This window comes from Panthera pardus, unplaced genomic scaffold (assembly GCF_024362965.1).
Source record: "Panthera pardus isolate Hobbes unplaced genomic scaffold, ASM2436296v1 HiC_scaffold_8, whole genome shotgun sequence".
Lineage (NCBI taxonomy): Eukaryota > Metazoa > Chordata > Mammalia > Carnivora > Felidae > Panthera > Panthera pardus.
In genome coordinates, this window is record NW_026527013.1 from 91,635,101 (window position 1) to 91,660,942 (window position 25,842).

The following is a 25,842-nucleotide window of genomic DNA, read 5'->3' on the forward strand; positions in this document are numbered from 1 at the left end:
AAACATGTTTGAGAAGATGAATGCTAGGGGCTTTTTGTGATGTTTACTGACTCTTTTAAAGAAATACAGTTTGTTTTTTAACGTGGGATATTTTTATCTGTGTGAGATGCTTAGAATTGCAGTAGCCATGTTAGGGTCATGATAGGAGCCAGTTAAGAGAACAGATCACTCACTATACTGATGGCAGAACAGAAGGATGAACTTATGCCTGGTCACACAATTGTGCTGAGCCACCACACAAGCTAACTCTGGAGCTGCCTTGTTGTCTGGTGGGAAGTTACTTTGTTGCAATGGTAGTCTACAAGTATACTACCAGGCAAGCTAGCCCCCATATGCCAAATTAAAATCTGGTCACATGGTTTGCTGAATTAATTTTAAGGACCTGGTGACAAGCAAGAGGAAAGAAATGGGTAGGTTAGCACACTTAGGTTAGGGTGCAAGTTGGATGGAAGAATCGCTCCGGCTAATCCTCGGGTACACGGTGTTCATATGTTCTGCTTCTCTCTCTGCTGCATCTATCTTCCCTACTGATGATGTGGTTTCAAGGACTAGAGGTGAGGTTTTGGCAAGCTCCATAGGTGAAAGGTAGTCCAAGTTAATGACACCTGTTTGCCGTATCTGAATTACACAGGGACAGTATGCTTGGTCGGGGGTTGTAAATTGCTGGTTAGCTTGATGGTCAGTCATGAATTCTCTTTGTATTTTGGGGGCAAAGAAAACATGAGGCAGAAATGGATGTCAGCAGTGTTTCTTAACCAAAGCTATTTTAACCGTGAGTATACATTGGCAATATTGGGAGACATTTTTGATAGTCATGACTATCGTGTGTGTCTGTGTGATACTACTGGCACCTAGTGGGTAGAGGCCAGGGATGCTGCTAAACATGTGACCGTGTATAAGACATCCCCCAAGACAAAGAATTATCTGGCTCTAAATGTCAGTGGTATGGAAGTTGAGAAGCCATGGGTATTGAATGAAGACCTCATAAATAATAAGTGTTTATGTATAGTGTATCCTGGATATTTAGTATCTTTTTTTTGTATATTTATTATATCATGAACATTTATCACCCAGGTGCCTCATGAACATTAGGTATCTTTTGGTCATCCATCCCTTTCTATCAGTGTGTAACACACACATGATCTTCTTAGTTATACTTTACACATCCTTTGCATTCTGGCGCATCTAACACAATTTTGTTTACTAGTACTTATCTATATTTACGACATCTAAAATGTGTTTGCATGTATTTTATGAACTCCAGATTTATTCGTCTAACATCTGGAGATTTGCAAAAGCATATTCACATTACACCTGTCCTGGAATTTCTAACAAGAAATAAGATATAAATGTCCTGATTGTTTAAGCCATTTTTAGTTGTGTTTTCTGCATCTTGCAGCTTAGAGCATCCTAACTGAGTCCCCCATAACATCAATAGGAAAATAAATTACAAAGATAAATGAAACAAGGACTTAAGCTATGATTATAGGTTTCCAAAATGGCAATGTAAGGGTCAGATGCTGGAGGAAATTGATGATGGTGCCTGGGTTAATATAACACATGTTTGATCATTCTGTTTACATTTCAAGCAACTGTAGACAGGGTGCTTATCACAGCAGACCTGTGTGCTCAGAAATTCACATTTTTGAAATGATCGGGACAATTTTGGCATGGTGACCTTCATAACACTGTGAAAAAGATTATTTAGTTGGTTGAATGTCTATTAATACATTTAGAAATTTATAGCTTCACAATTATTTTTACTTAATGTTATTTATTTATTTATTTATTTATTTATTGCTTTAAAAATCTTCAGACTTTATGACTTGTTATATAAGTTGTTTCTTGAGGCACCACCATTAAAGGGGAATTTTTTTTCATATATATATGGAATTAAAGAGAAGCATATTTAAGATAATGTAAGCATGTTTAAATTATACAAGAAGATTGTTGAGGACAGATTTCAAAAAGAATTATTTAAAACTTCTGAAAGCACATTCCTTCTCATTTCTTCTGCCTTCCTTTGCCCCCTTTTTAATGTTTTTTTGTGATGGAAAGGATTATTTTGTTAGGTTAATATATCACACTTTAAAAATGGTCAAGTACAGTAGCAAATCGGAACTATTTAATAAAAACTAAAGTAAAACCAGGAAGAATATGATGTCTTGCAAATAACGGTGTCCTTATGGTAGTTTCTGAGACCTGTTGAACTTGACCAGTGGCATTAGCTCTGCTGCATTGGGTGACAGGTGATTTAACCTCACATTTTTTTAGAAGTCCAGGTGTGTGTGTGTGTGTGTGTGTGTGTGTGTGTGTGAGAGAGAGAGAGAGAGAGAGAGAGAAAGTAGGAGAGGGGGAGGGATACAGAGAGACACCTATAAAGTTTTCTTTTTGTATTCAAATCTGAGTTAAAAATCAGAAAGCTGATATATGTAAACTTGGTGACTTTCAAGTGATTTACACTCTCAGGGTCCCTTTTAATCACCATTTCTATCTGTTACAGCGATTTGCTGTCCTCTGAATATGTAGAGAGACATGTTGAACACGGAGGGAAGACTGTGGAAGTTAAAGTAAGTAAGATTGTCTCCCTCTGGCGGAGATTTTTTGAAAATTGTTAAAATATTGATTATGATTTTAATTTTCAGTGAAACTTCTAATGTACAGTTTTGGGGTTTCTGTATTTCGGCATTTTTCAACTAAGTGTATCACCTGCTTGTGAATAAAACCTTTAGTTACCAGAGAAAGTGTTCTTAGTGTGCTATAGGAATTGTGGGAGTTATGTTTTATGGGATTAATACAAGAGTTGTGTGGGATTAATACAATGCAAGGGTTCTTATTTAGAATATGTCACAGAAAGTAATTCCTGAAATTTGCCTTTAAGTTAGCCCTGAGAACCAAAAGGTGAAATCTTGGGTCCAGGATAGGTATGTGACTTTGCATTCAGTTGGAAAAGACATTCCCCTGGTAAAATGAGAAATTTATTTGGTCTTCAGGGTAGTCCTAGGAGGTTTTAAATCCCTGGAGAGAGATATCTCAGGATATTGTTCTTTTTTTTTTTTTTTTTTTTTTTTTAAGTTTATTTATTTATTTTGAGAGAGAGACAGAGAGAGACAGAGAAAGTGGGGGAGGGGGAGAGAGAGACAGAAAGAGAGAGAAACAGAGAGAGAGAGAGAGAGAGAGAGAGAGAGAGAATCCGAAGCAGGCTCCATGCTGTCAGCATGGAGCCAGATGTGCAGCTCGAACTCACGAACCATGAGATCATGATCTGAGCCGAAATCAATAGTCAATCAAAAGTTGGACACTCAAGCAGCTGAGCCATCCAGGTGCCCCGGGATATTGATTCTTGTCAAGTAAGCTCTGACGAGATATGCCTTGTAAATAAAATCCTCCTCCAGTTGCAGACATAGGCATGTGTATTTTTTCTGGTCTACTGATGATGATGTAATCTGAGGGTATGTGAGACCAAATTCCACCCAAAGGTTTTTTTTAGGCTCATTTTTTTTTTAGGCTCATTTTGTAGTATTATAAGTTTTGGCTAAGTGTTTATTTTCTTTCGAAAAGAGTTCAGACTACCTATTTGCCTTGTCAGAATTATAATACCATTTATATATATTTGCTTTCTTTTTCTGAATATACATTTGATACAGACTCGTTTTAGAAAACTTACAAGTAGAGAAGAGTAAAAATAAAAATGAAAACTCACTAAAATTCATCACTGAGGTAAACTTTGTTTTAATTTTATTGTATTTTCTTTTAGTATTGTTTTGCTCTGTGCACATATTTATATTTTAATTTTTTGTATATTTGCTATCACATACATCTGCAGTATTGTATCTTGCTTTATAAGCAAAATTTCTATATCATGTATAGATATCTTTGATAAAGACTAAAAACAAAATATGTTAACTTTTACAAGTGAACTAATTTATAATAATTATGCCAGTCCTTCCAGAAAGTTATTCTAAACTTGTTAAGGCTGACAAATGGAATGGTTGGTTGATTTATTTCACTGCCTTTCTGTAGAAAGGACGTAAGGATGCTTCCAGGCATGACACAGGAAAATGGTGCCATGTTGCTTATAGTTGGAAAAAATTACCTAGATTTAGAATTTCTGGGCTTTTATTCTCTTTCCCGTTGCTTGGCTTTACTTCCCTATTTTGTATGTTGCTTTTCTGAATGCAGAGTATTTGTTATTGTTAAATTAAAGAGGAAAAGAAACAGGCAGTTCACTATTTCTATTTATGCCTGTCAGTGGAATGATGAAATGCAAATATGAGCATGGAGGGCAGATCGAGCAAAGAGCCATCTGCTGTTGCTCCAGTAATGTCCCTTTTCAGGAAACTTGTACTTAATCAACAGAGCGTACTCCACTCTGAGATCATTAGGCTCCATGGGTATATATAACACTCAGAGCACTGACTTTCTGCACAATCTTTGCTGATTTTCCAGTCTGAGAATTTCATTTTCTTTGTTTGATGGTTGCCTAAACCCCAACCCTATTAAACCAGGGAAATAATAAAATCCAACCTTCATTTAAACCCTTGGGCCAGAAGACGTTTCTCCCTTTCAGAAAACCACTTGGATCTCACCCATCACCTCCATTTGTGTCTAGTCCCTTTAAAAACCTAACTCAAAATTCTCCTCTGGGTTTTTTCCAGAAACCACACTGAAAGCTCTGAATCCTGCCCCGTCAATTCAGTCAGTAGCCAGTTATTTTCCTGCTGGTTCCCTCGTGTCTTGCCCTTTGTGCTTCGCTCATTGGGGTGTTTCTTTTTAACGTAATCTGTTCTCTTTTCTTTACTAATGACTCAGAATTTTCTTAAGCTTTTCTTTTCACTGTACATTATGAGTCAACTAAAATTGTAAAATTGTAACATTTTGTATTTCTTTTTCTTCTTTCTACTACCTTTTCAAAAAAATTTTTTTCTTATGTGCTGTACTAGTTTGCTAAGGCTCCCATAACAAAGTACCACAGAGTGGCTTAAACAACAGAAATGTATTTTCTTACAATTCTGGAGGCTGGAAGTTCAAGACCAAGGTGTCAAATGGGTTGGTTTCCTCTGAGGCTTGTAGATGGTGCCTTCTCCATACGGCTTTACGTGATTTTTCCTCTGTGTATATCTGTTCTCCAATTTCTTCTTCTTAAAAGGACATTCATCATGTTGGATTAGGGCCTGCTCTTAACAACCTTATTTTAGCTTAATTACTTCTTTGAAGACTATCTTTACAGTCTGAAATAGTAGGGAGTTAGGACTTCAACATAAGAATTTCAGGGGAATACAATTAAGCCCATAACACCTTTCCTAAGAGCTCTATTTGGTTTGGTTTTGTTTTTAAATTGGCTTTGCTCTTGGAAGTGAAATAAATGAAGGGTATGAAATCAAGACAAAACTCTACTTCTTTAAAAAATTTTTTTTAAATGTTTTTATTTATTTTTTAAGAGACAGAGCATGAGTGGGGAAGGGGCAGAGAGAGGGGGAGACCCAGAATCCGAAGCAGGCTCCAGGCTCCAAGCTGTCCGCACAGAGCCTGATGCAGGGCTCGAACCCACAAACTGCGAGATCATGACCTGAGCCGAAGTCGGATGCTCAACCGACTGAGCCAACTGGGTGCCCCAAAACTCTACTTTTTTGATGACATAAAACCAAATTCATTTATGCCAGATTTAAGCAATGAGTAGACATCAATCTGATAAATGACTGCTCACGTATCATGGAACCTTTATTTGTGAGATTCAGGTACAATGCATTTATTTAAGTGTGTGAGTATGACTGTGGGAAAGGAATATATTTGCATGGAAAAGTACATAATAGCTACTTTGGCAAATCTTTTAGATTGCAATTATATTTTTCAAACCTTTTTTTTCCAAACATTTTTTTTTTCTAATATATAACACTGGCACAGAAATTACTAAGGTGAATACTCCATAACCACTATTCAATTCAAGAAATGGAGCTTGACCAGCTCTTCTGTGTGATACTTCCCAAAGCTGAGCTCCTCCTGCCTCCTCTTAGAGACTTGTAAATACTATTGCGACTTTTCTGGTTTTATTTATTGTTTTATTACCCAAGCATGTATCCCTGTAGTTTAATTTTGCCTAAGTTTTTTAAATGATTTTTTTTTTTTAATTTTTATTTTTAACGTTTATTTATTTTTGAGACAGAGAGAGACAGAGCATGAACGGGGGAGGGTCAGAGAGAGAGGGAGACACATAATCTGAAACAGGCTCCAGGCTCTGAGTTGTCAGCACAGAGTCCGACGCGGGGCTCGAACCCACGGACAGTGAGATCGTGACCTGAGCCGAAGTCGGCCGCTTAACCGACTGAGCCACCCAGGTGCCCCTAAATGATTTTTAAAAAGTCTCTTTTAATCCATTGGTTTCCCCATATCTTTCTCTTTTTACAACAAATTTGTTTCTTCCACAGATACATTGTTGATCTTGTGTGTTTTCTTACAGTCTGGATTTTGCTGTTGACTGCAATTTTATATTTAGAGTAAAATGAAATATGTGTCAGTGATCTTTCCTTAAGATAGTAATGTGTATTGTCTGCAAAGACATTCTATGCCTTGTCAAAGGTGGTTTTATTCTGGTCAGATAGATACAGAATCCTGATTTTAAAGTTTTTTAAAAAACTTTCTTCAAAGGTTACAAAGATAAAGGCTTTAAGCAGAAAAAAAATATTTTTGTACCTTTAATAAGACATATTAATCTCATCTTTCACTTAAATTTATTTCCATTTCATTTAAAAATTAAATTCTAAATTTGCCCCTTAGCTTAGAGAGAACTTTTATGTGTTTAATATGAACTCTTAAAAGAATTTTAAGGGGCGCCTGGGTGGCTCAGTTGGTTGAGGGTCCTCCTTCAGCTCAGGTCACGATCTCACAGCTTGTGGGTTTGAGCCCTGCATCAGACTCTGTGCTCATGGCTCAGAGCCTGGAGTCTGCTTCAGATTCTGTCTCCCTCTCTCTCTGCCCTTCCCCCACTCATGCTCTGTCTCTCTCTGTCTCAAAAATAAATAAAAAACATTTAAAAAGAATTTTAACAGTAAGCTTCAACTGATCAGAGTATCTTGGGAACAAAATCTTTTCATTTTGACTGTGAAGAACTGTAGATCTAGATTCTTGAGACAAAGTAAATTAGGATTGATGAGCAGCAGCAAATGAGTGTAAACTGTGCAGCTTACTGTTTTATTGTTAGCTAGCTTTTTTGTCTTGAAAGCTGCCAATATCCAGCTTAATTGGTTTCCAGTTATATAGACTCTGGTTAATCAGTGTTATAATACTAATAATCATTGTATTTATTGCTTGTGATGTGACAGGCACATGAACTTCTATGTATTTGGTGTTCAAAATGACCTGTGATTATAAATATGATTATTATGACACTTGACAGGAAACTGAGGTATATAGAGGTTATGTAACTTGCTGAAATCAACACAGTGAAAAGTAGTAGAGCCACAATTGAAATCTAGGTTATTTAACTCCCGAGCTAACTCTTACACCATATTATCTACCATATATTCTGTATTATGTAAGAGAGGATAGCCATGAAAACTGAAATGTATTTAATTTGGACTGATTTTATACATACCTAATTCATTTTGGAGGTACCTAATGACTCCTTTATAGTCTTATCCTTAACCTGAAGTGGTGGTCTACTCAAAGACCTTTTAGGTATTTCTCTCAAATTTGGTTGTGTGTTAGGGTAGTTTTTCAGTTATGTCATTTGCCTTGTGCAACATATGGTAAAGACACATCTAGTACAAAGCCTGTTTTACTTATCACATCTCAGGAAAATCACCATAGTAGGAATTTTGGATCATCAGGAAAGGAATGGTTCAATTCTTTATATCTATCAAGAATATATATAGATGTGGAATGGGGCAGATTTCCTTTGGGTGAAAAAGAATAGTTATCTTGGTAGAGATATGATTTATTGTATTTATTACCTATGAAAGACCATGACCAGTCATCAGTATCATTTGTTATAACAATATTTTTTTTGGTTAGATTTTTTGATGTCTTATAAGCAAAAGTAATAGCTGCTAAGTATCTAATTAGCTCAAATTATTTCTAATCTACTGTATATGAGCACTCCCAGCTTGTCTTTGGATCAGGATCCTAATGGCTGTGTACAGAATGCTCATTATACAGCCTTGACTTTGTCAATCAACTGGTTACTGTCCATCATTTAATTGAATTGAGGGCACTCAAGGATCATTGTCTCAGTTAATACCCATAGTGGCAGTAAAAAGATAGTAAGAAAGCAGAGGAGTGTGGGTCAAGGTTGAGTATACAAATGGGTAAAGGAATTGCTGTGTGTTGGGGTGCAGGTGCCAGAGGAAAAAGTGTTTACCTGAGGGCAGGAAAGGTTATTGTGACTCGAGGAAACCTTTTACTGTAAAAGAATGATGGTGTAATTCTCATTAAAAATACTTCCTAAGGAGGGCCTTAGTTGGTTGAGTGTCAGACTCTTGATTTCAGCTCAGGTCATGATCCCCGAGTTGCAGGATCAAGCCCTGTGTTGAACTCTGCACTTAGCGTGGAGCTTCTTTGGGATTCTCTCTCTTTCCCTCTGCCCCTCTGCCCTGCTCTTTCTCCCTTTTTCTTTAAAAGAAAATTTTAAAAATAAATAAAATACTTTCTAAGAAAATTGAAATGGCTAATGTTACTTCTGGAAATAGAATATCAGTAAAGTTTATATAGAGGCAAGGAGAAAGCCTGAGTTTTTCTACCATAGTTTTTCTCCTGCTGTTCACATCATCTTAGCTCCCTGGGGTTGAAGCTCCATGAAAGATTAACAGCATAGAGTGGTACCATCTACCAGCAGATACCTGTGCTACAGGCAGAATCTCTAGATTCCTTTTGCACTCATTTTTATAAGTCAATTTCTAGCTCGTTCTTCTTTCATAAAGAAGAGATTAACTTGTTTTTTAATCCTGCCTTTAATCTTTTTGTTTTCCACAATGAATGTGTCAAAGATAGGAAAAAAGCTTCTAGTGGAGAATAGCTTTAAGAGATCACTTAGAAAATATTAAATGTGATGACCATCAGGGCAACATATACCTTCCTGGCTTATGCTAACTTTGTAGTTCCTTTAAGCCTGAATGGTATCCATAAAAAATTCCTGGTTATTTTGAATTATTTTCAAGCTTTCTCATGTTTCATTTTCTGATTTCTCCACAATGAACATAATGTTCGACACTTGAATAGTTTAAAAAGCCTATAATGTATTAAATAAATGTTTCTTAAGATATCTTTTAACTTGTTTTGTTTGCAAAAAACTACCCCCCCAAATAATTATGTGTTGCTATAAAATATTGCGGACTGCTTTCTTAAGTAAAAAATGTTCTCAGTTTGTCATTAGTAGCAGGATTTAGTCTACTTAAAATATAGATTATAGTTCAGTGGCTGCATTCTGCTTCTACTTTTTATTTTAATGACAAAAGCTTAACATATCCTTTTATGAGAGAGATTTTTCTTGAATTCATTGCATGCAATTGAGTAGTGCGTAAATGCTTGAACTATTTATTTTTTGGCCATGGGAACACAAAAATTGCTATTTAACTGCCAAAGTGTCATTATATATATTTATTGCAGCAGAAAAGATGAACAAAGGGGTTAATCTGTTTTTGCTTATTCTGAGTATCAAGTTTCCTTATTGATTCTCAAAACTGCATTACTGTTCAGAATCCTGGTTCTTTCTATAGAAGGAAGAAGAAAGAGTAAGCGATTAAGAAGAAAAGGAAAACCAGGTTTGGGTGTGCAGTAAATTTTGCTGCATGCATTAGTACAGGGCCCTCTATACCATTGCTTCAGTGATGAATCTTCTGAAATGGAGACTTGTGTTTTTTTCAAGTAGCTTTTAGGTGATCTCTTTGTTTTGAGGCTGTCTTTGACATGAAATGCAAGCAACAGCCACTGTTGCCAAGTGATCTACACAAAAGCTTTTTAAAATGTTGTTTTCCATTTTTGTTTTTGTTTTTTTAGGAGGACAACTCAACAACAGCATTTCCCTTCCAAAATGTGTCTGTTTACAACTTTCCTTCACATTTGAGGGACATGCTTTCTATCTTGAATTCTCACTACAGTAGCTTTTTCGGAGCTTCTTGGATAAGGGAGTAATACTTAGTTACCTAGACGGTAATTAAGTCACATGATCTGGGAAGATGCTTTTAGAGAGGATTTTTTTTTTAATGGATCTATTTATAGAAGTTTTCATGTAAGCTCTTAGTTGTATCACCTTTAATTTCAAATACAAGGTTCAGGCATTTCCCCTGGCTCTGTGGAAATGGAGAAGGCCTTTATCTAGTAAAGTAACTCGGTGATGTGCATTTTAAGGATGGCCGAGGGGCAGACTATCAATCAAAGACCCTTAGTTGGTCCTTTGGGGGGTTCCTGCTGCCATGGTAACTGGGATTATTTTTAAAAAAACAGTTCTATTGAGATACAGTTCACTTACTATAAACTGAAGTGGTTTTTGGTCTCAATTTTGTCTGTTAGGGAGGTTTTTTTTGTTTTTGTTTTTTTAACCAAGTGTGTGTAAATAGAGTTGATTAAAATTATTACAAACAATTTAGTGAAGCATTGATAGTATGTTTGGCAGATGCAGCTACCCATATGTCAGAATCTGTATTTATGTTCTTGTTGCTAGATTTTCTGGGAGATTTAGGCTAAGGACTTTTCACCACTGAGTCAAAACTCTGTGAGCAAAACCCTAGGTACAGGATGAAGGTCAATTTCAGGGACAGGTGTTACAGGTTGTGCAGGTACCTGACACAGGTTCTCTTTACCAGGGGGGAGATTTTCATATGTCATATATATAGACGTGATAACTTTTTACACTAATGAACACCAAGTTCAGGGGTGCCTGGGTGGCTTAGTCAGTTAAGCATCCAACTCTTGATTTCGGCTCAGTTCATGATCTCACACTTCATGAGTTTGAGCCCCACATTGGGCTGTCTGCTATCATCACAGAGCCTGTTTCAGATCCTCTTTTCGTCCTCTCTCTGTCCCTCCCCTGCTTGCTCTCTGTCTCAAAATAAACTTAAAATTTTTTAAAAAATAATAAAATAAAAACCAAGTTCACCACAAATACACAATTAAAAAATTTTTTTTAATTTATTTTGAGAGAGAGAGAAAGAGAGAGAGCACATGTGCATGCAAGCAGGATGGGATCAGGGTAGAGAGAGGAAGAGAGAGAATCCTAAGCAGGCTCCATGCTCAGTGCAGTCCCACATGGGGCTTGATCTCACGACCGTGAGAGCATGACCTGAGCCAACCACAAGAGTTACACACTCAGCCGACTGAGCACCCAGGCAACCCACAAATATGTGATTTTTAAAATTAGATGACTTTAAGAAATTTCTTCTCCGTTGTCTGAGACAGTTTAGCCATGATGTAACATCAGTCTGACTAGTAGTAAAACCTGAATGACTTTTAAAGAATTATTGGTCTACATATTTTTGTTATGCATGAATATTTAGTTACCAGATGTATTTTATTATATTTAATGATTTCACTAGCCTATAACTGCTGACATAGCTAATTTTTTTTAAACCTGAGGATATAAGAATCCTCCAAGAATGAGATCTAGACTTTCTGCAAAATATGTATATAAGTAAGGTTAATCTTCCAGCAATTTAATAAGAAGTTATTGAATTGAGTAATAATGGGGGCTGGTAGTGGTATTCAATTCTAGGATCTCCTGGTTTAGAAATGATTCTGTAACTGCAACTAGAGACAGCACAGGGAAACCTTGTGCTTCTGGTCCAGAGTTGAGCTGTTGCTCATTTTTAAATATTTTAATCTTCAAATAGTGAATTATATTGAAATGACGACTCCTTAATTTTCCCTGTTACTAGTGCAAGAACCATATATCCTCATATAAGTATTTTAAATTGTGAACAAAAGTATAGCTGGAAAAGCCATCTATTTGATGGCTAGTGTTTGTGAATCCTAGTCAGCTGGCTTTGTTGATTGATAATTACCATGTGTTGCTTTCCTGTATAAAGTCTATGTGTTCATTGCTATCTGCAGGACTCAATCTTTCTTCATGGCAAATTACTGCTGCCAGTGGTTTTAATGTTAGCTGCTTGCAAGAGTTAACCAATTCTCCTTAAAAGCCAAACTCATTTTGCTTCCTTAAGGCTATTGGTAGCATGTTCTTTCCAGCTAACTGTACTCACCTTAATGGAATTGAAAAATAAAATCCCTAGCTGTGCTTCTGTTTTATATCATTCTCAAAATTCTGCATTTTTGCAAATGAATAATTATTACCCCTTGGATGCTCATTTTACCATCAGGGATTTTTTGTTTTATGCGATCTGTACCTCTTTGAATCATACTGATATTCTGATGGGATCAATACTGGTAACTGGACTGAGGAATAATAAGATTAGAAGTACTGGTGGCAGTTGAAGAAATAGCAGATGGTGGTGTGGTACTAACTATGTGCTGGATACTAGTCTAATAAAAATTTCACATACGCTAAGTTATGTATCCTCCAATAGTACCATTGTTATCCTCATTTTGCAGTGAAGAAACAAAGACACAGAAAGTTTAATAACTAACTTGCCCAAGAATTTAAATCCAAGTAGTCTGGTGCCAGAATTCCTACTATTTTCCACTATAGTCTACTTTCTGTATGGAAACAAATAATAACAGAGGAATCAGAATACAAATATTTAAGTTATAACACTTCAGTTTACCATTTGCAATTACCTCTCCATTGGCACTTGTTTTAGTAAGCCATATAGTGAAGATGTAATCATTTGGTTTAGGTGAATTTCAATTATTCTAAATACAAAATTTCTATTCTAAAGAAAACCAAATGCCTTCTAAGGAAGCCCTGTTTTTTTAGCCATTTTCCCTTGGGGTTTATTTACTTATTAAAAACAATTTTTTTTAGTGTTTATTCATTTTTAAGAGACAGAGCGTGAGTGAGGGAGGAACAGAGAGAGAGGGAGACACAGAATCCAAAGTAGTTTCCTGGCTCTGAGCTGTCAGCACGGAGCCCGACACGGGGCTCAAACTCAAGAGCCATGAGATCGTGACTTGAGCCAAAGTCAGATGCATAACCTACTGAGCAAACCAGGTGCCCCATTCTCTTGAGATTTATTTTTAACTATTCTTTGTTCTCCATAGAGGTTAGACTACCATTCAGTATAGGAATTTGCCAAGGCTGCTAAATTATAACCCTTTGAAATATGTTACTGTCTTGCACATGGCAAACACATGGCTGGGTTCTTATGCCCATCTTATGCCTATGTGTAAATTTATTTGCATCTGGAGGAAATGTGAAGTTCTATGGACAAGAGTAACTAAGCCGAAACATATCATCATCGTGCCAAGAGACTAGAAGATATTTGATTATATTTCTGCCAGCCTGCTTCAAAATACCCATTCCCTTTTCTTTCCCCATGTGTGTGCACCCACACCCCCCCCCCCCAGAAGAGTTAAAGAACTACACAAATTTAATTTAAAAATTCTAAAGTGTTTGTTTCTTCCTTACATGTGATATTTATTCTGGGTATGTTTCCTAACTTTATTTTTTAGCCACAGCTAGTCTCTATTTTAGTATTCTTTTGATGAGCTGGACAGTGTGTGCATTTTTCCCTTGGCAAGCTTATGCAGACATATGCTCCTCTGCCATCTTGTAATCAGTGTGGTTTCAGGAAGGTCTCACATTTCACAATTTGGTTCTCTTTGCATTGTAGGAAGAAATTCTTTGGGGATTAAGTAAATTTTCCTTTCCCTTGGGACTAAAGCAGGGTTGCTGTAGGTCCATCATCATGTATAATGCATCAGCTACCTTAATGGCATTGTTAAGATTGCAAGTAGTCTTAACTTTGTAGCCTGAAGAAAATATATTGGCCCATTCCCAGTTTATACAGGTCAGGTATCTTAGGGCTAGGAGCAGGGAGAAATGAAAAGTGACAGCTGGTATCAGTGTGAGTTCTATTTCAAAGCTCTGTTTGTAACCAGTTTGAGTAGAAAGTCCTATTTCTTTTCTTTCTAGTGTAATATTTTTTCCAATTAAGTCCCTAAATAATTATTTCATCTGTTAATATTCAAAGTGTTATCCATAAACTTAAAAAGACATGTTCAGCCGTAAGTTAAAATTAAAAGTAGCACTAACTAATGGTATTTCTATGTTTAGAACCAATTAACTATTTTGTAATAGAATGTTGTTCCTTCTAACTCTAATCATAGAGTTAATTTTTCATTATATAATGTCTTATATAAATCTACTGTTGCAATTTTTTTTGAATTTAGAGTGAACAATTACTAGAGTAATTATGATTGAACAGGAAGTTGTGGAAATGTTTTTGACAAGTTTGAAACTGGTTTGAAGCAAAAAAAAAAAAAATCATAGATTATTCCCTGTGTTGTCCTAGTGTTATTTTCTTACTCATTTATAAAAAAATGCTTATTTTCCAGTGAATAAGTGGCCACTGTAAAAATAAGAACAGGTAATAATGACCAGAGAATAAGTACCTTAGCTTTGAGTGGTTTGAGCCATTTTGGAGGGGTAATTGATCAGGGCTCCTTTTGATGTTTTATCATAACAGCCTTTTTGTTGCATGTAAGAGTTAGAATGGGAGGTAGATCCAAGTGGACCTGATTATCCCTATGGGAAACTTCTGAAAACTTACCCATGTGGAGTTTAAGGAACTATGAAAGGTGACATTAGAGATTTATGACAGTGGGAAAAAACCTAAATTCTCAGATACCCTGTTTGTGTTCTCACTTCTCCTTCTTTCAATAGATATATATTGAGTGCTTGCCATCAGCTTAGGGATGTAGCTATGAATAGTATGATACACTTCTCTCTCTCAACACTTACAGTTCAGTGGGGATGACAGGCATAATGAAAATAACTACCAAAAGAGCTTTTCAAATGGCAGTTATGAAAGTGCTGTAAAGGGAATTAAGTCCACATCCCAAAAGCATTTTATGGGAGACCTCATCTAGTCTGCTTGGTTAGGAAAGCCTTCCTTAAGGAAATGATAAGAATTCTGAAGTTTGAAAAATAAGTAACAGGCAGGTGAAAAGCGAGAGGAACAGCTTTGCAGGCAGTGAAATTAGCATGTGTAAGGATCCAGAGGCCCTGATGCAGGATCTTGGTGCCTTAGAGAAACTGAAAGAAACCAGAGAGAGTGGATAGAGCAGGAGGTGGTACAAGAAGGGATGGGATCAAAGCAGGAGTATGATCTGTGACCAGAGCCTCAACTCAAAGAAATCAGGTATGACCTACAAGAATTGGACCAATCCTGCCTTTGGGTTTACACATTGATTTTTCTCTTTTCTCAATATTCTCGAAAATCTGGAAGAGTACTTTTAACTGTCTCTGGAAAGCAGAATAGTGGCTTTGGTAATTCTGAGTGGGGTCAGTAGACATTCCACATGGCAATTAGATTTTTGTGCAGAGTAAGCGCTATCTTCTTGAGCTTTTTCATGCTCCTTTTCTGATTAAAAAACAATTTTTTTTTTCAATTTTTCTTGAGTAGTGTTAACAGATATAATTAAGCACTTCTTTTGTTTCGAAGTCCAGAACAGGTCTGTAGTTTGGAAGCAGTAAAGCTTAAAGACTGACAGTATCATTAAGGCTAGACAGTCTTGAATTTAGTTCAAGAATTAGTCTATGAATTTAGATTCATATCCTGACTCTGCCAGTTTGTATTTGTAGGACCTTGGACAGTCCTTATTCCTTCTTTGTTCATTTTCCTCGTCTATGAAATGAGTAAGACAAACATGTAGCCCAGAGCTTTGGGTAGAGAAAGTGCTCCATAAATATCAGTTTTGATATTATTATTAAGGTAGGGTGACAGTTTGTAAAGAATTTCTAGCTAGGCGTTTGGTGGCTTCTGCCCATTCTTCCTGCCGGTTTCTGATCCTACTCAGGGCACAGGAGGCACTGCCGTATCAACAAAAGCTATCCTTCACACTCTGCTTCACAATAAAACAATCATCTGTGCCTCTAGACTGTACATTCCGTGAGAAGTTACTCCAAGAGTAAGCTCATGTGGAAACTTGTAGTGTGTACCTAGCCTTCAGCATGTTGTGTGCCTAGAAGACAATAAATATCTGTTGAACAAAAAAAAATAAGTGAATGAATTAAGCCCATCGTTAGGAAATAGGGTAGTTGCTCCTATTCACCCAACACTGTGTGGGGCGAAGTCCAGTTTGGACAGGTGTGAGAGATTCTGTTTCTCCCCCTGCCATAAAAGGATGCAGTAACTATAAACAGGAATACCAAGAACCAGATTGTGAGCCTCACATCTGTTCACCTAGTGCTAAGTTCGTCACCTGTGCTGAGGCTCACATCCACACGTGTTTCCTTTCCAAAGTATTTTAGAGCCACTTCTAAGTCAATTTTAAATTGAAAATCATAAGCTATCAGCAGCTGACCTGTGATATAAATTCCTATAATTTTGAAATACTTAAAACATTAAAAATTGCATCTATTATAACATATCCATGTATACACTTAACATGTTAGTATTTTGCTATATTTGTTTCAAATCTTCTCAAGGTTTTTAAAATTGAATTCTATATTGTTGTGTCTCCTATTTTATTTCCATTTGTTTATGCTTTTACTCTTTTACTTGATCAATCCTGAAACTTTTTTTAAAACATTTTTTCAAAGAATCAGCTTTACTTTTGTTATTAATGTTTACTGCTTTTACTTTAAAAGCACTTCTCTTTGTTCTTTTCATAACTCATTGAGTTAAATGTTTAGCTGATTCATTATCAATCCTATTTTCTGTAAGCATCTAGGAATGTAAAATTTACTCTTAAGTACTATTTTAGCAGTATTCATGAAGTTCTGATACCTACATTTTTTTGTTGTCCATATACATTTTTTCCGTAATTTATAACCATGACTTTTTAAAAAAATGTATTTATTTACTTATTTAAAGAGAGAGCACACACAAGCAGGGGAGGGGCAGAGAGAGAGAGGTAGAGAGATAATACCAAGCAGTCTCTGCACGGTCAGTGCAGAGCCCGAGGTGAGGCTCAATCTCACAAACGCATAGATCATGACTTGAGCCGAAATTAAGAGTTGGAATGCTTAACTGACTGAGCCACCCAGGTGCCCCTATACCATGACTTTTATATGACTCACAAATTATTTATTTATTTATTTATTTATTATTTTTATTTTTAATTTATTCTCAAGTTAGCTAACATACAGTGTAGTCTTGGCTTCAGTGGTAGATTCCTGTGATTTATCACTTACATACATCACCCAGTGCTCATCCCAACAAGTGCCCTCAATGCCCATCACTCATTTCCCCACACCCCCAGCCCCCACACCCATCAACCTTCAGTTGACTCAGAAATTATTTAGATTTTAGAAACAATTTTTAAATTGTTTAAAAATTTTGTATTAAACATTAAAAACATTTCCAAATCTTATGTTATTGTTTTTCAATTTTATTGCTTTATGCTAAGTGCTGTATATAAGATACTGAATTTTTGGAAGTTGGCCTGGTATTTAAAAGAAAAAAGTTGGTAATCTTTGATTTTTTAAAAGTAAATTACAAAAACAAACAAAAAACAATAATAAAAAATAGATTACAAATCATAGATACCATGTAATTCAACTCCCACTTTCATTTTACAAGAAAATAAGCAACAAAAACATGGCAAATGACCAACCTGTGTCCACAGAAACAGTTGCTGGGGGAAAAACAAAAAACAACAACACTTACTTTTCCAAACTTAATTTCACTTTTCATCAGATACAGCCTTAAATATACCAGTTTGTCTCTCTGAAGGACATTGCTTAAGAAGTTCCTCCTTACAAAGTCAGTTTTTTGTATGTGCATTTAAATCCTCCCTGAGCTAATTCACAATCATCCAGGGAGGGAATGCTGAATGCTGGTGTTGAGTTCTTGAGCTCAAGTGTTTGAGACTCAAGGTATAAGAGGGAAAAAGGATGCTGCTTATCCTTACTTCTTCAGAAAAGGAGTAGAGGGAGAATGATAGAATGGAAATGAAAATAAAGGAGGATAAATTCATGGTAGAAGTGAGGGAAAAAAGTCCTTTTTCTCCTTACCCCAGACCCTCATTTTTCTTGGGGGGGGGGGAGAAAAAGGACAAGAAAACAACAAAAGTCTTCTTTTCAGATGTAACATAATCTTTTTCTTCATTTTAGGGATGCCACATATGCTTTCTTTTTGCAGAACTATCTCCTAATCAGTTATATTTCTCAATGTTAATGTTCAGACATCAACTACAGAATAAAGTTTTAGATAATATACATCTCTTATGCTAAAAAATTCATATAGAGCAATTGATTTAAACTTCTGTTATTTTAAAAAGATACAATGATGTAATAATTTCCTGGAAAGAGTTATAATTTCATGAGTTTGTAATTATATAGTCACTGTATGTGGTCCACATTGATTTTCCATTCTCCCAATTTAGAAGTGCATCTCACAGTACCTGATAAGTACCCTGTCTGTATTACAGTAATTTGTTGCAGAGGAGCACTTTGTGGGAACTGAATATTTTTTTAGCAGTCTAAGAAGACATTGTTATATTGATGAGTGTCATAATTACCTGACAGCTGAAAAATAATTTCTCTTGCCTATTTTCTGGTTAAAAATAAGCAATTTGGGAAGCTCTGTTTGACTTAATAAGGGAACTGAAGGTCAGATTTACCATACTATTTGTGTAAAAATAATGGCGAGCATTTTTAAATGAAGTTATGGGAAACTAGAATGGCTGGCTAGAGGTAATTAGGATACATTTTAATCTTATTAAATGAATGAAGCTGGACGCCTCCAGTTTATTCCATTGAGCCAATCTTCTTAGAAGCAAAATCCCTGGATTTAGAAATCTAAACATTCACTTGATGAGAAGTTGTACTGTGTTGAATAGTGAGTGTACCTTCAAAATTCATGTGCCTGTTATCTGTGAATGTGACCTTTTTTCTGCAAATAGGATCTTTTCAGATTATAATCAAATTACAAAGAGGTCCATAATCACATTGCTGGTGTCCTTATAAGAGGGAAGCTTAGGGGCCCCTGGGTGGCTCAATCTGTTAAGTCTTGGACTTCAGTTCAGGTTCAGTTTGTGGGTTCGAGACCCACATCGGTCTCTGGGCTGAGAGTGCAGAGCCTGCTTGGGATTCTCTCTCTCTCCCTCTGTCTCTGCCCCCCCCCCCCCCCCGCCCTTGTGCTTTCTCTCTCTTAAAAATAAATAAATAAAAACTTAAATAAATTAAAAAAAAAAGAGGGAAACTTAGAGACATAAACACACAAGGAAAACACAATGTGAAGACAACGCAGAGGCTGGAGGATGTGTGTACGAGTCAGGGAACATAGAGGATTCTTGGCAACCACAGGAACTTAGGGAGAAACAAGGGGGATTCTTTCCAAGGGTCTTCAGAAGGAGCATGGCTCTGCTAACACCTTGATTTCAGACTCCTAGCCTCCAGTGCTGTGAGAGTATACATTTCCATTTTAAGCCACCCAGGTAATTTGGTAATTTGTTATGGCCAACCTGGGAAACTAATACAGAAGGCATTTTGATCATAACTAATGTAAAAACATTTAGAATATGTGCTGGAGGTGCCTGGACCAATATCCAAGAGGAGAAAGAACTAAGTCTGTACATTTTGGAAATGCATTGCATCGCAAAAGACTACCAATTGTTCGCTTAGGGTACTTGTGAGCTGGAACTCCTGGGAACTTATCATAGTTTTCATACTTTATTTTCCTTAACTGACATTACCCAGGGGAAATCAGTATAAGGAAAGACTCCTGCACAACGATAAAAATAGATTTTAAGTTCACTAGGTCCCTGGTGGGATTTTTTTTTTTTTTAAACCTGAGAGCTCGTAAGAAAGTTATGGCCCTCATTTTCTGTGATGTTCACCACCTTCCAATAAGACTCTTTCCTTATCACCTTTACTTATATCCAGTGACTTTCTAGTTCTCTTTTTTCCTTTCTTGTAGTAACTTTTGCTACAATAATATACATCTTTTTCTCTTTAACATGGAACCATGTTAAAGAGAACCATTACATGGTTCTTTAACAGGAACCATGTAATCTTTAAATGAAATAATTCTCTTTTTTTGTCAGCTAGATATATCTATTAGTTTTTAAAATGTTTTTTGATTAATGATGTTGCTGCAAAATCCTAGTGCTTATCAGTGAATATTAAAACAGTGCACAAATTTTGAATGACCCATTAGCTCCAGATGTTGGAGTAAGCCTGTAATTTGGTTGCTGCTTAGATAACCATACCATGGAATAGGGTGGCAAGCACAAATATCCAAAGGTATCAACCAGTAGTATAAATGAGAGAGTGGCTAGCTGTGATAAAATGGGCAATGTGTGCCTTTTTCATCTTCAGCTGATTTTTGTCCTACAGGAAGATGGAAGTATGGGACTAAGGCTCACTGTTAGCAAATCTCCTAACCTTCAGAGAAAGATGGAAATCCCAATTTCCAGAACTCTGAAGGTCTGAGATTTTATCCTACTTTCAGTTTAACAAGTTAGCCTGCTGCAATTTCATCTGTGTTAGCAGAAGAGAGGAGATCCCGGGTCAGAGACAAAGGACTTTATATCTCATAGCAATAGCAATAGCCGGAACATCAACATTTTCTTTTATTTGTGTCTTGAGCCTTAATTTCCAGGGGCTAACAGAGGGACTGGGTGACACCTGCACACATGGTGTGTCATGTTACTAGAGAGAAATTCTGAATTTAGGAAACCTAGATCTTTTATAATAGGAAGCAGGGGCGCCTGGGTGGCTCAATCAGTTAAGTGTCCGACTTCAGCTCAGGTCATGATCTCACAGTTCGTGGGTTCGAGCCCTGTGTCGGGCTCTGTTCTGACAGCTCAGAGCCTGGAGCCTGCTTTTGATTCTGTCTGTCTCTCTCTCTGCCCCTCCCTTGCTCACGCTCTGTCTCTCTCTGTCTCTCAAAAATAAGTAAATATAAAAAAAAATAGGAAGTAAACATGGTTAGCTTTTTGCTCTAGAGGGAGATATCTCTGTCTTTCAAGGCCGTCCATTATATGAACATCCTTGAAAGGATAGTCCAGAACAATCACAGAAAACAAAGGGTCCTAGACTTTTATTATAGCAAAGTGTTATTGACTAATCTTTTAGAATTTATGTCCATGGGTTATTTAAAAAAAATTTTTTTTAACGTTTATTTATTTTTGAGACAGAGACAGAGCATGAACAGGGGAGGGTCAGAGAGAGAGGGAGACACAGAATCTGAAACGGGCTCCGGGCTCTGAGCTGTCAGCACAGAGCCCGATGCGGGGCTCGAACTCACAGACCGTGAGATCATGACCTGAGCCGAAGTCGGCCGCTTAACCGACTGAGCCACCCAGGCGCCCCTGGAATTTATGTCCATGGGTTATTTTAAAAAATATATTTTTAACCAGTCACCTAAATTAAGCTGATTACATAAGGGTGTTAAAAAAATCTTTTGAAAACTTATAGTATGAGTGAAGTTAAAGCCTAGGAAGTATTCACTTATACTATTCATCCTAGAGTTATATTTCATAGCCCAGCAAACTAACAAAACAAATTATGGAGATCATTATAGGATTGCCAGTCTTTTAATTTTCACTGTATAGGAAACAACCTTTCATATTAAATTCTATTTGCTATTGTCACCAATTCACAGAAAATGAGTATGACAACTAATGCAGTATAGTACCCTGGGTTAGGGATCCTGGAACAGAAAGAGGAAATTAGTGGAAACATTGGTAAAATCTCAGTGCTCAAAGTCTATTAAATAGTAATGTACTGAGGTCAATTTCTTAGTTTTTACAAATGTACTCAGGTAATGTAAGATGTTAACCGTGGGAGAAACTGGGTGATTAGGTATTCTAGAACTCTGTGCACCATCTTTGCAACTTTTTTGTGTCTAAAATTACCCTGAAAATAAAGATTTTCTAAAAAATTTAAAAATGCTTAAGTTTAATAATCAAAGGGAAGGAATGGACTAATCTCAAAACAACGGGAAGTTATATAAAAATTAAGTACATTTAGCTTTATGAAAAACTGACAACATTGTAATTATTTTTCTCATTTTGCCATGAACTGGTAGAGATTTTGACCTGCATTAGTATAGACCCATGGATTATTGGCATTTGGGAACCACCATGTGGTAGTGTTCTTTAATTTTTAACTTACTGTAAAATGAGATGAGATTATCTTTCTCTACACTTTTCTTTGAGAGCCTGTAGAATCAAATACTCTTATACTTTGTACCTGAAGAGGTGTTTAGCCTATGTCACTTCTGCGAATCTGCTCTGATTCTTTGTAATCCCAAATTTTAATCCTGAATTTTAATCCAGGTGGGTTGGTAGATCCTCTCCAACATAATAAGATTTTGCTTTTCTAGGAATTTCCTTGATGCAGATGGCACTAGGGAGATGTGGTATACTCCTGACTGAATAATGACTGAAAGCACCATTTGTCACCATTGGGAGGGAGGGTAAAGGTAAGAAAAGGGTGGGTTCCTCATGTTGATACTACTCAAGAGGAAATTGGAAATAGGTTATTGTAGGCAAGCACCTGGTGGAATAGATTTCAGCAGCGTGGCCACAAACAGAAGTCTGGGGAGTGCACATGCCTGGGAGGAATCTAGTATACAGTAAAGTTCAACAGCAGGGCTTCAGTTCTTGCAAAGGGGTATTGGCCAGAGCATAGCTTCCCAACCATGGCAGCATATTGGAATCATCTGGATAGATTTTAAAAATGCCAGGTCCCACCTGTAGAGATTCTAATATAACTGGTATGAAGTGAGGCTTGGTATTGTTTTAAAAGCTTCCCCTGTGATATTAATGTATGTCCAGGGCTCAGAACCACTGTGCTAGAGTGAGCAGAGATCTCACCCATAGACAAGGATGACTGGAATAAGCCCTGATCTGCAAGGCAGAAGGCTGGTCCTGGAACTGGTACCCATGGACAGGGAGAGGGCTATGACCCAGGGAGCAGAGCAGGAACACAAGGGTTTCCATGTTGACAATTTGATCTGGTAGTGTCTCCACTGGTCATGTCCCTTTTATGGTGACCACATCATCTTTATTTTCCTGTGGTTTTCATGGATGTAGCACTGAATAACTTGCATCCTGTGAGGCCCCCTTGATCTTAATCTAACCAGGACAATTGATCATTCTGGGTTTTGTAATGCAGGCCAAAGCATCCTACTTACCAGCACCTCACCTACAAAAAGTAGTGCTGCTTTTCATGACTCTGTCCACAGTAGAACTCTCACATATTCTTGGCTCACCTTTAACCTTCCATATTATTTCTTATAAAGCCAGCTGCTCTGGGGAAAACAGGAAAAGGAGTGGAGAAGAGCTGTGGCTGTTTACGTCCTTTCTGCTTCATTAAGAATCTGCTGAGGAACTAGTGTACGATTTCAGGGAGCTCTGCAGTGAGGGGCTCTGAGGACAGGTGTGGTGTAAAGCAGTTGTTCTCAAAGTCTAGAGTGCATTGAAGTCAGCTGGCGGGTTGGCAAAAACATCCCCAGACCGTCGGATTGGATTAAGTCTAGGGTGAGGCTGAGAATTTCTTTTTCTTTCTTTCTTTCTTTCTTTCTTTCTTTCTTTCTTTCTTTCTTTCTTTCTTTCTCATTCATTCATTCATTCATTTATTTCATGTGAGAGAGAGACAGCATGAGTCGGGGAGGGACAGAGAGAAAGAAAGGAAGAATCCTAAGCAGGCTCCACGCTGTCATTGCAGAGCCTGATGTGCAGTTCGAACCCAGGAATCATGAGATCATGACCTGAGCCAAAATCAAGAGTCAGACGCCCAAATGACTAAGCCACCCAGGGGCCCCAGGAACTTGTATTTCTAACAAGTACATGTTATTGTGATGGAAACTGCTTTTTTTAAGTTTGTTTTGAGAGAGCAGGAGTAGAGTGTGAGCTGGGTGGTGGGGAGGTTGGGGCAGAGAGAGAGAGAGAGAGAGAGGGAGAATTTCAAGTAGGCTGCACACCGTCAGCATGAAGCCTGACTTAGGGCTCAAACCTGTGAACCATGAGATCATGACCTGAGCTGAAACCATGAGTTGGATGCTCAGCTGACTGAGCCACCCATGTGCCTACCTGGGGATGATTTCCTATTGGGTTGAGTATTTTTAGGTTAGTAATTCCAAATACAATATTCAAAACCACCTGGGGAACTTTTTGCAATTCTAAAAAACCTAGAGCCCTACCTCCTTGGACGTTCTGCTTCAGTAGGTCTGAGGAAAGGCCTGGGAATCATTTGGTTCACAAAGCCTATCACAGTGAGGCTTTGCTTTGGGGAATAGTTTTGGGAACCACTGCTCCTGAGCAACTGTTCTCCAGTGCAGGGCTTCTCAACCACTGAAGCTTCATTGAATCACTGAGAACATTTATAAAGTTGCTGATGCCTGGGCCCTGTCTCCAGAGATTATGGCTTAATTGATTTGGAGTATGGCCTGGGCATTGGGACTAAAAAAATTTTTTTTAATGTTTGTTTATTTTTTAGAGAGAGACAGAGCATGAGCAGGGGAGGGGTAGAAAGAGGGGGAGACACAGAATCCAAAGCAGGCTCCAGGCTCTGCCCTGTCAGCACAGACCCTGATGCGGGGCTCGAACTCACAGACCATGAAATCATGACCTGAGCTGAAGTCACACGGTTAACCGACTGAGCCACCCAGATGCCCCTAAAAATTTTTTTTTAATGTTTATTTATTTTTGAGAGAGAGAGAGAGAGAAAGAGAGAGACAGAGTCAGAGTGAAGGGGGGGGTGGTGGGGAGGGGCAAAGAGAAGGAGACAAAGAATCCAAAGCAGGTTCCAGGCTCTGCCCTGTCAGCACAGAATGTGGTTCAGGGCTCAAACTCAGGTACCAGGAGATCATGGCCTGAGCCATGAATCAGTCGCTTAACTCAGCCACCCAGGCACCCCAATGGGATTTTAAAACCTCCCCAGGTGATTCTGATATGCAACCAAGATTTAGAACCACTGTTCTGGTGTATTCCTATTAATCAATGCCCTGAGTTGTTCGTCTTGACAATAAATTAACAGAATCCTAGCTCAAGGGGCATGATAGAATCTTTCATTGAGTAAATATTCCCCGACTGCACCTCTCACCTATTTATATAGCAGTTTACAGTGGACTTTAATTTGTTATCTCCTGGAATCCTTCGCATATGTCTGTGAAGCAGTGTGGGTAGATATTATCCCCATTTTATTGATGAGGAAACTTGAGATTCACAGTTTTCTAACAGCACACTTGGAGATATAAACATAGACACCATGGTCTAGTGGGGGACATAGTAATGAGGTGGAGTACAGACCTGAAAATATATGAAAATTCAAAGAGGTTTAGGAAGAGTAATTTGTGAAGAGGAGGGATTCAGAGAAGGCTCTTTAGAGGAGGTAACTCTGGCTCCACTCCTCTTGGAACTGATGAAAGTTGCAGAATTTCCTTTGAGGGTCTGAATGGAGGACAAATGACTGTGGCCTTGGTGCTGCGCTCCAATTGGTTCCCTTTATTGGATTTTTATAGTTTTGTAACCCAGTCTGTGTAACTTCCTTAGTGCTTTCAGTTTATCATATTTATAATAAACTGTTTCTGTTTTGAGATCTTTCTGGCTATTTAATAAAAATGTGGTTTGTCTTTGAATATTGCAAGTAAGTGATTATTTTGACTTCCTTAGAATAAAAATTACAATAAGCCTGTTGTCCAGGGGGAAGTAAACCAATGGAGCTATCATACAGTTCATTTTTATAGAGGTGGGTAATTTTTTTTAGCTGTAACTATTTAATTAGCTAAAAATAAACATCTGTACTGTTACGATTGTGTTACTAAATCAAGGAGTACG

The 25,842-nt window shown here is 37.4% G+C and overlaps 1 protein-coding gene across 22 annotated transcripts in view; it reads left to right on the forward strand.

The window, feature by feature from the left end:
* The window catches only part of ADAM22 (ADAM metallopeptidase domain 22), a 232,640-nt gene that overhangs the window by 119,308 nt on the left and 87,490 nt on the right, over positions 1-25,842 (forward strand). For all 22 annotated transcript variants that reach the window (XR_008420609.1, XM_019443219.2, XM_019443214.2 and 19 more), the window contains exon 4: positions 2,504-2,570. Coding sequence is in view for 21 of the 22 variants with exons in the window: in XM_019443219.2 (XP_019298764.2) it covers positions 2,504-2,570 (67 nt within the window). In the remaining variant the exon portion in view is untranslated. The remainder of the gene's footprint in view (positions 1-2,503; positions 2,571-25,842) is intronic.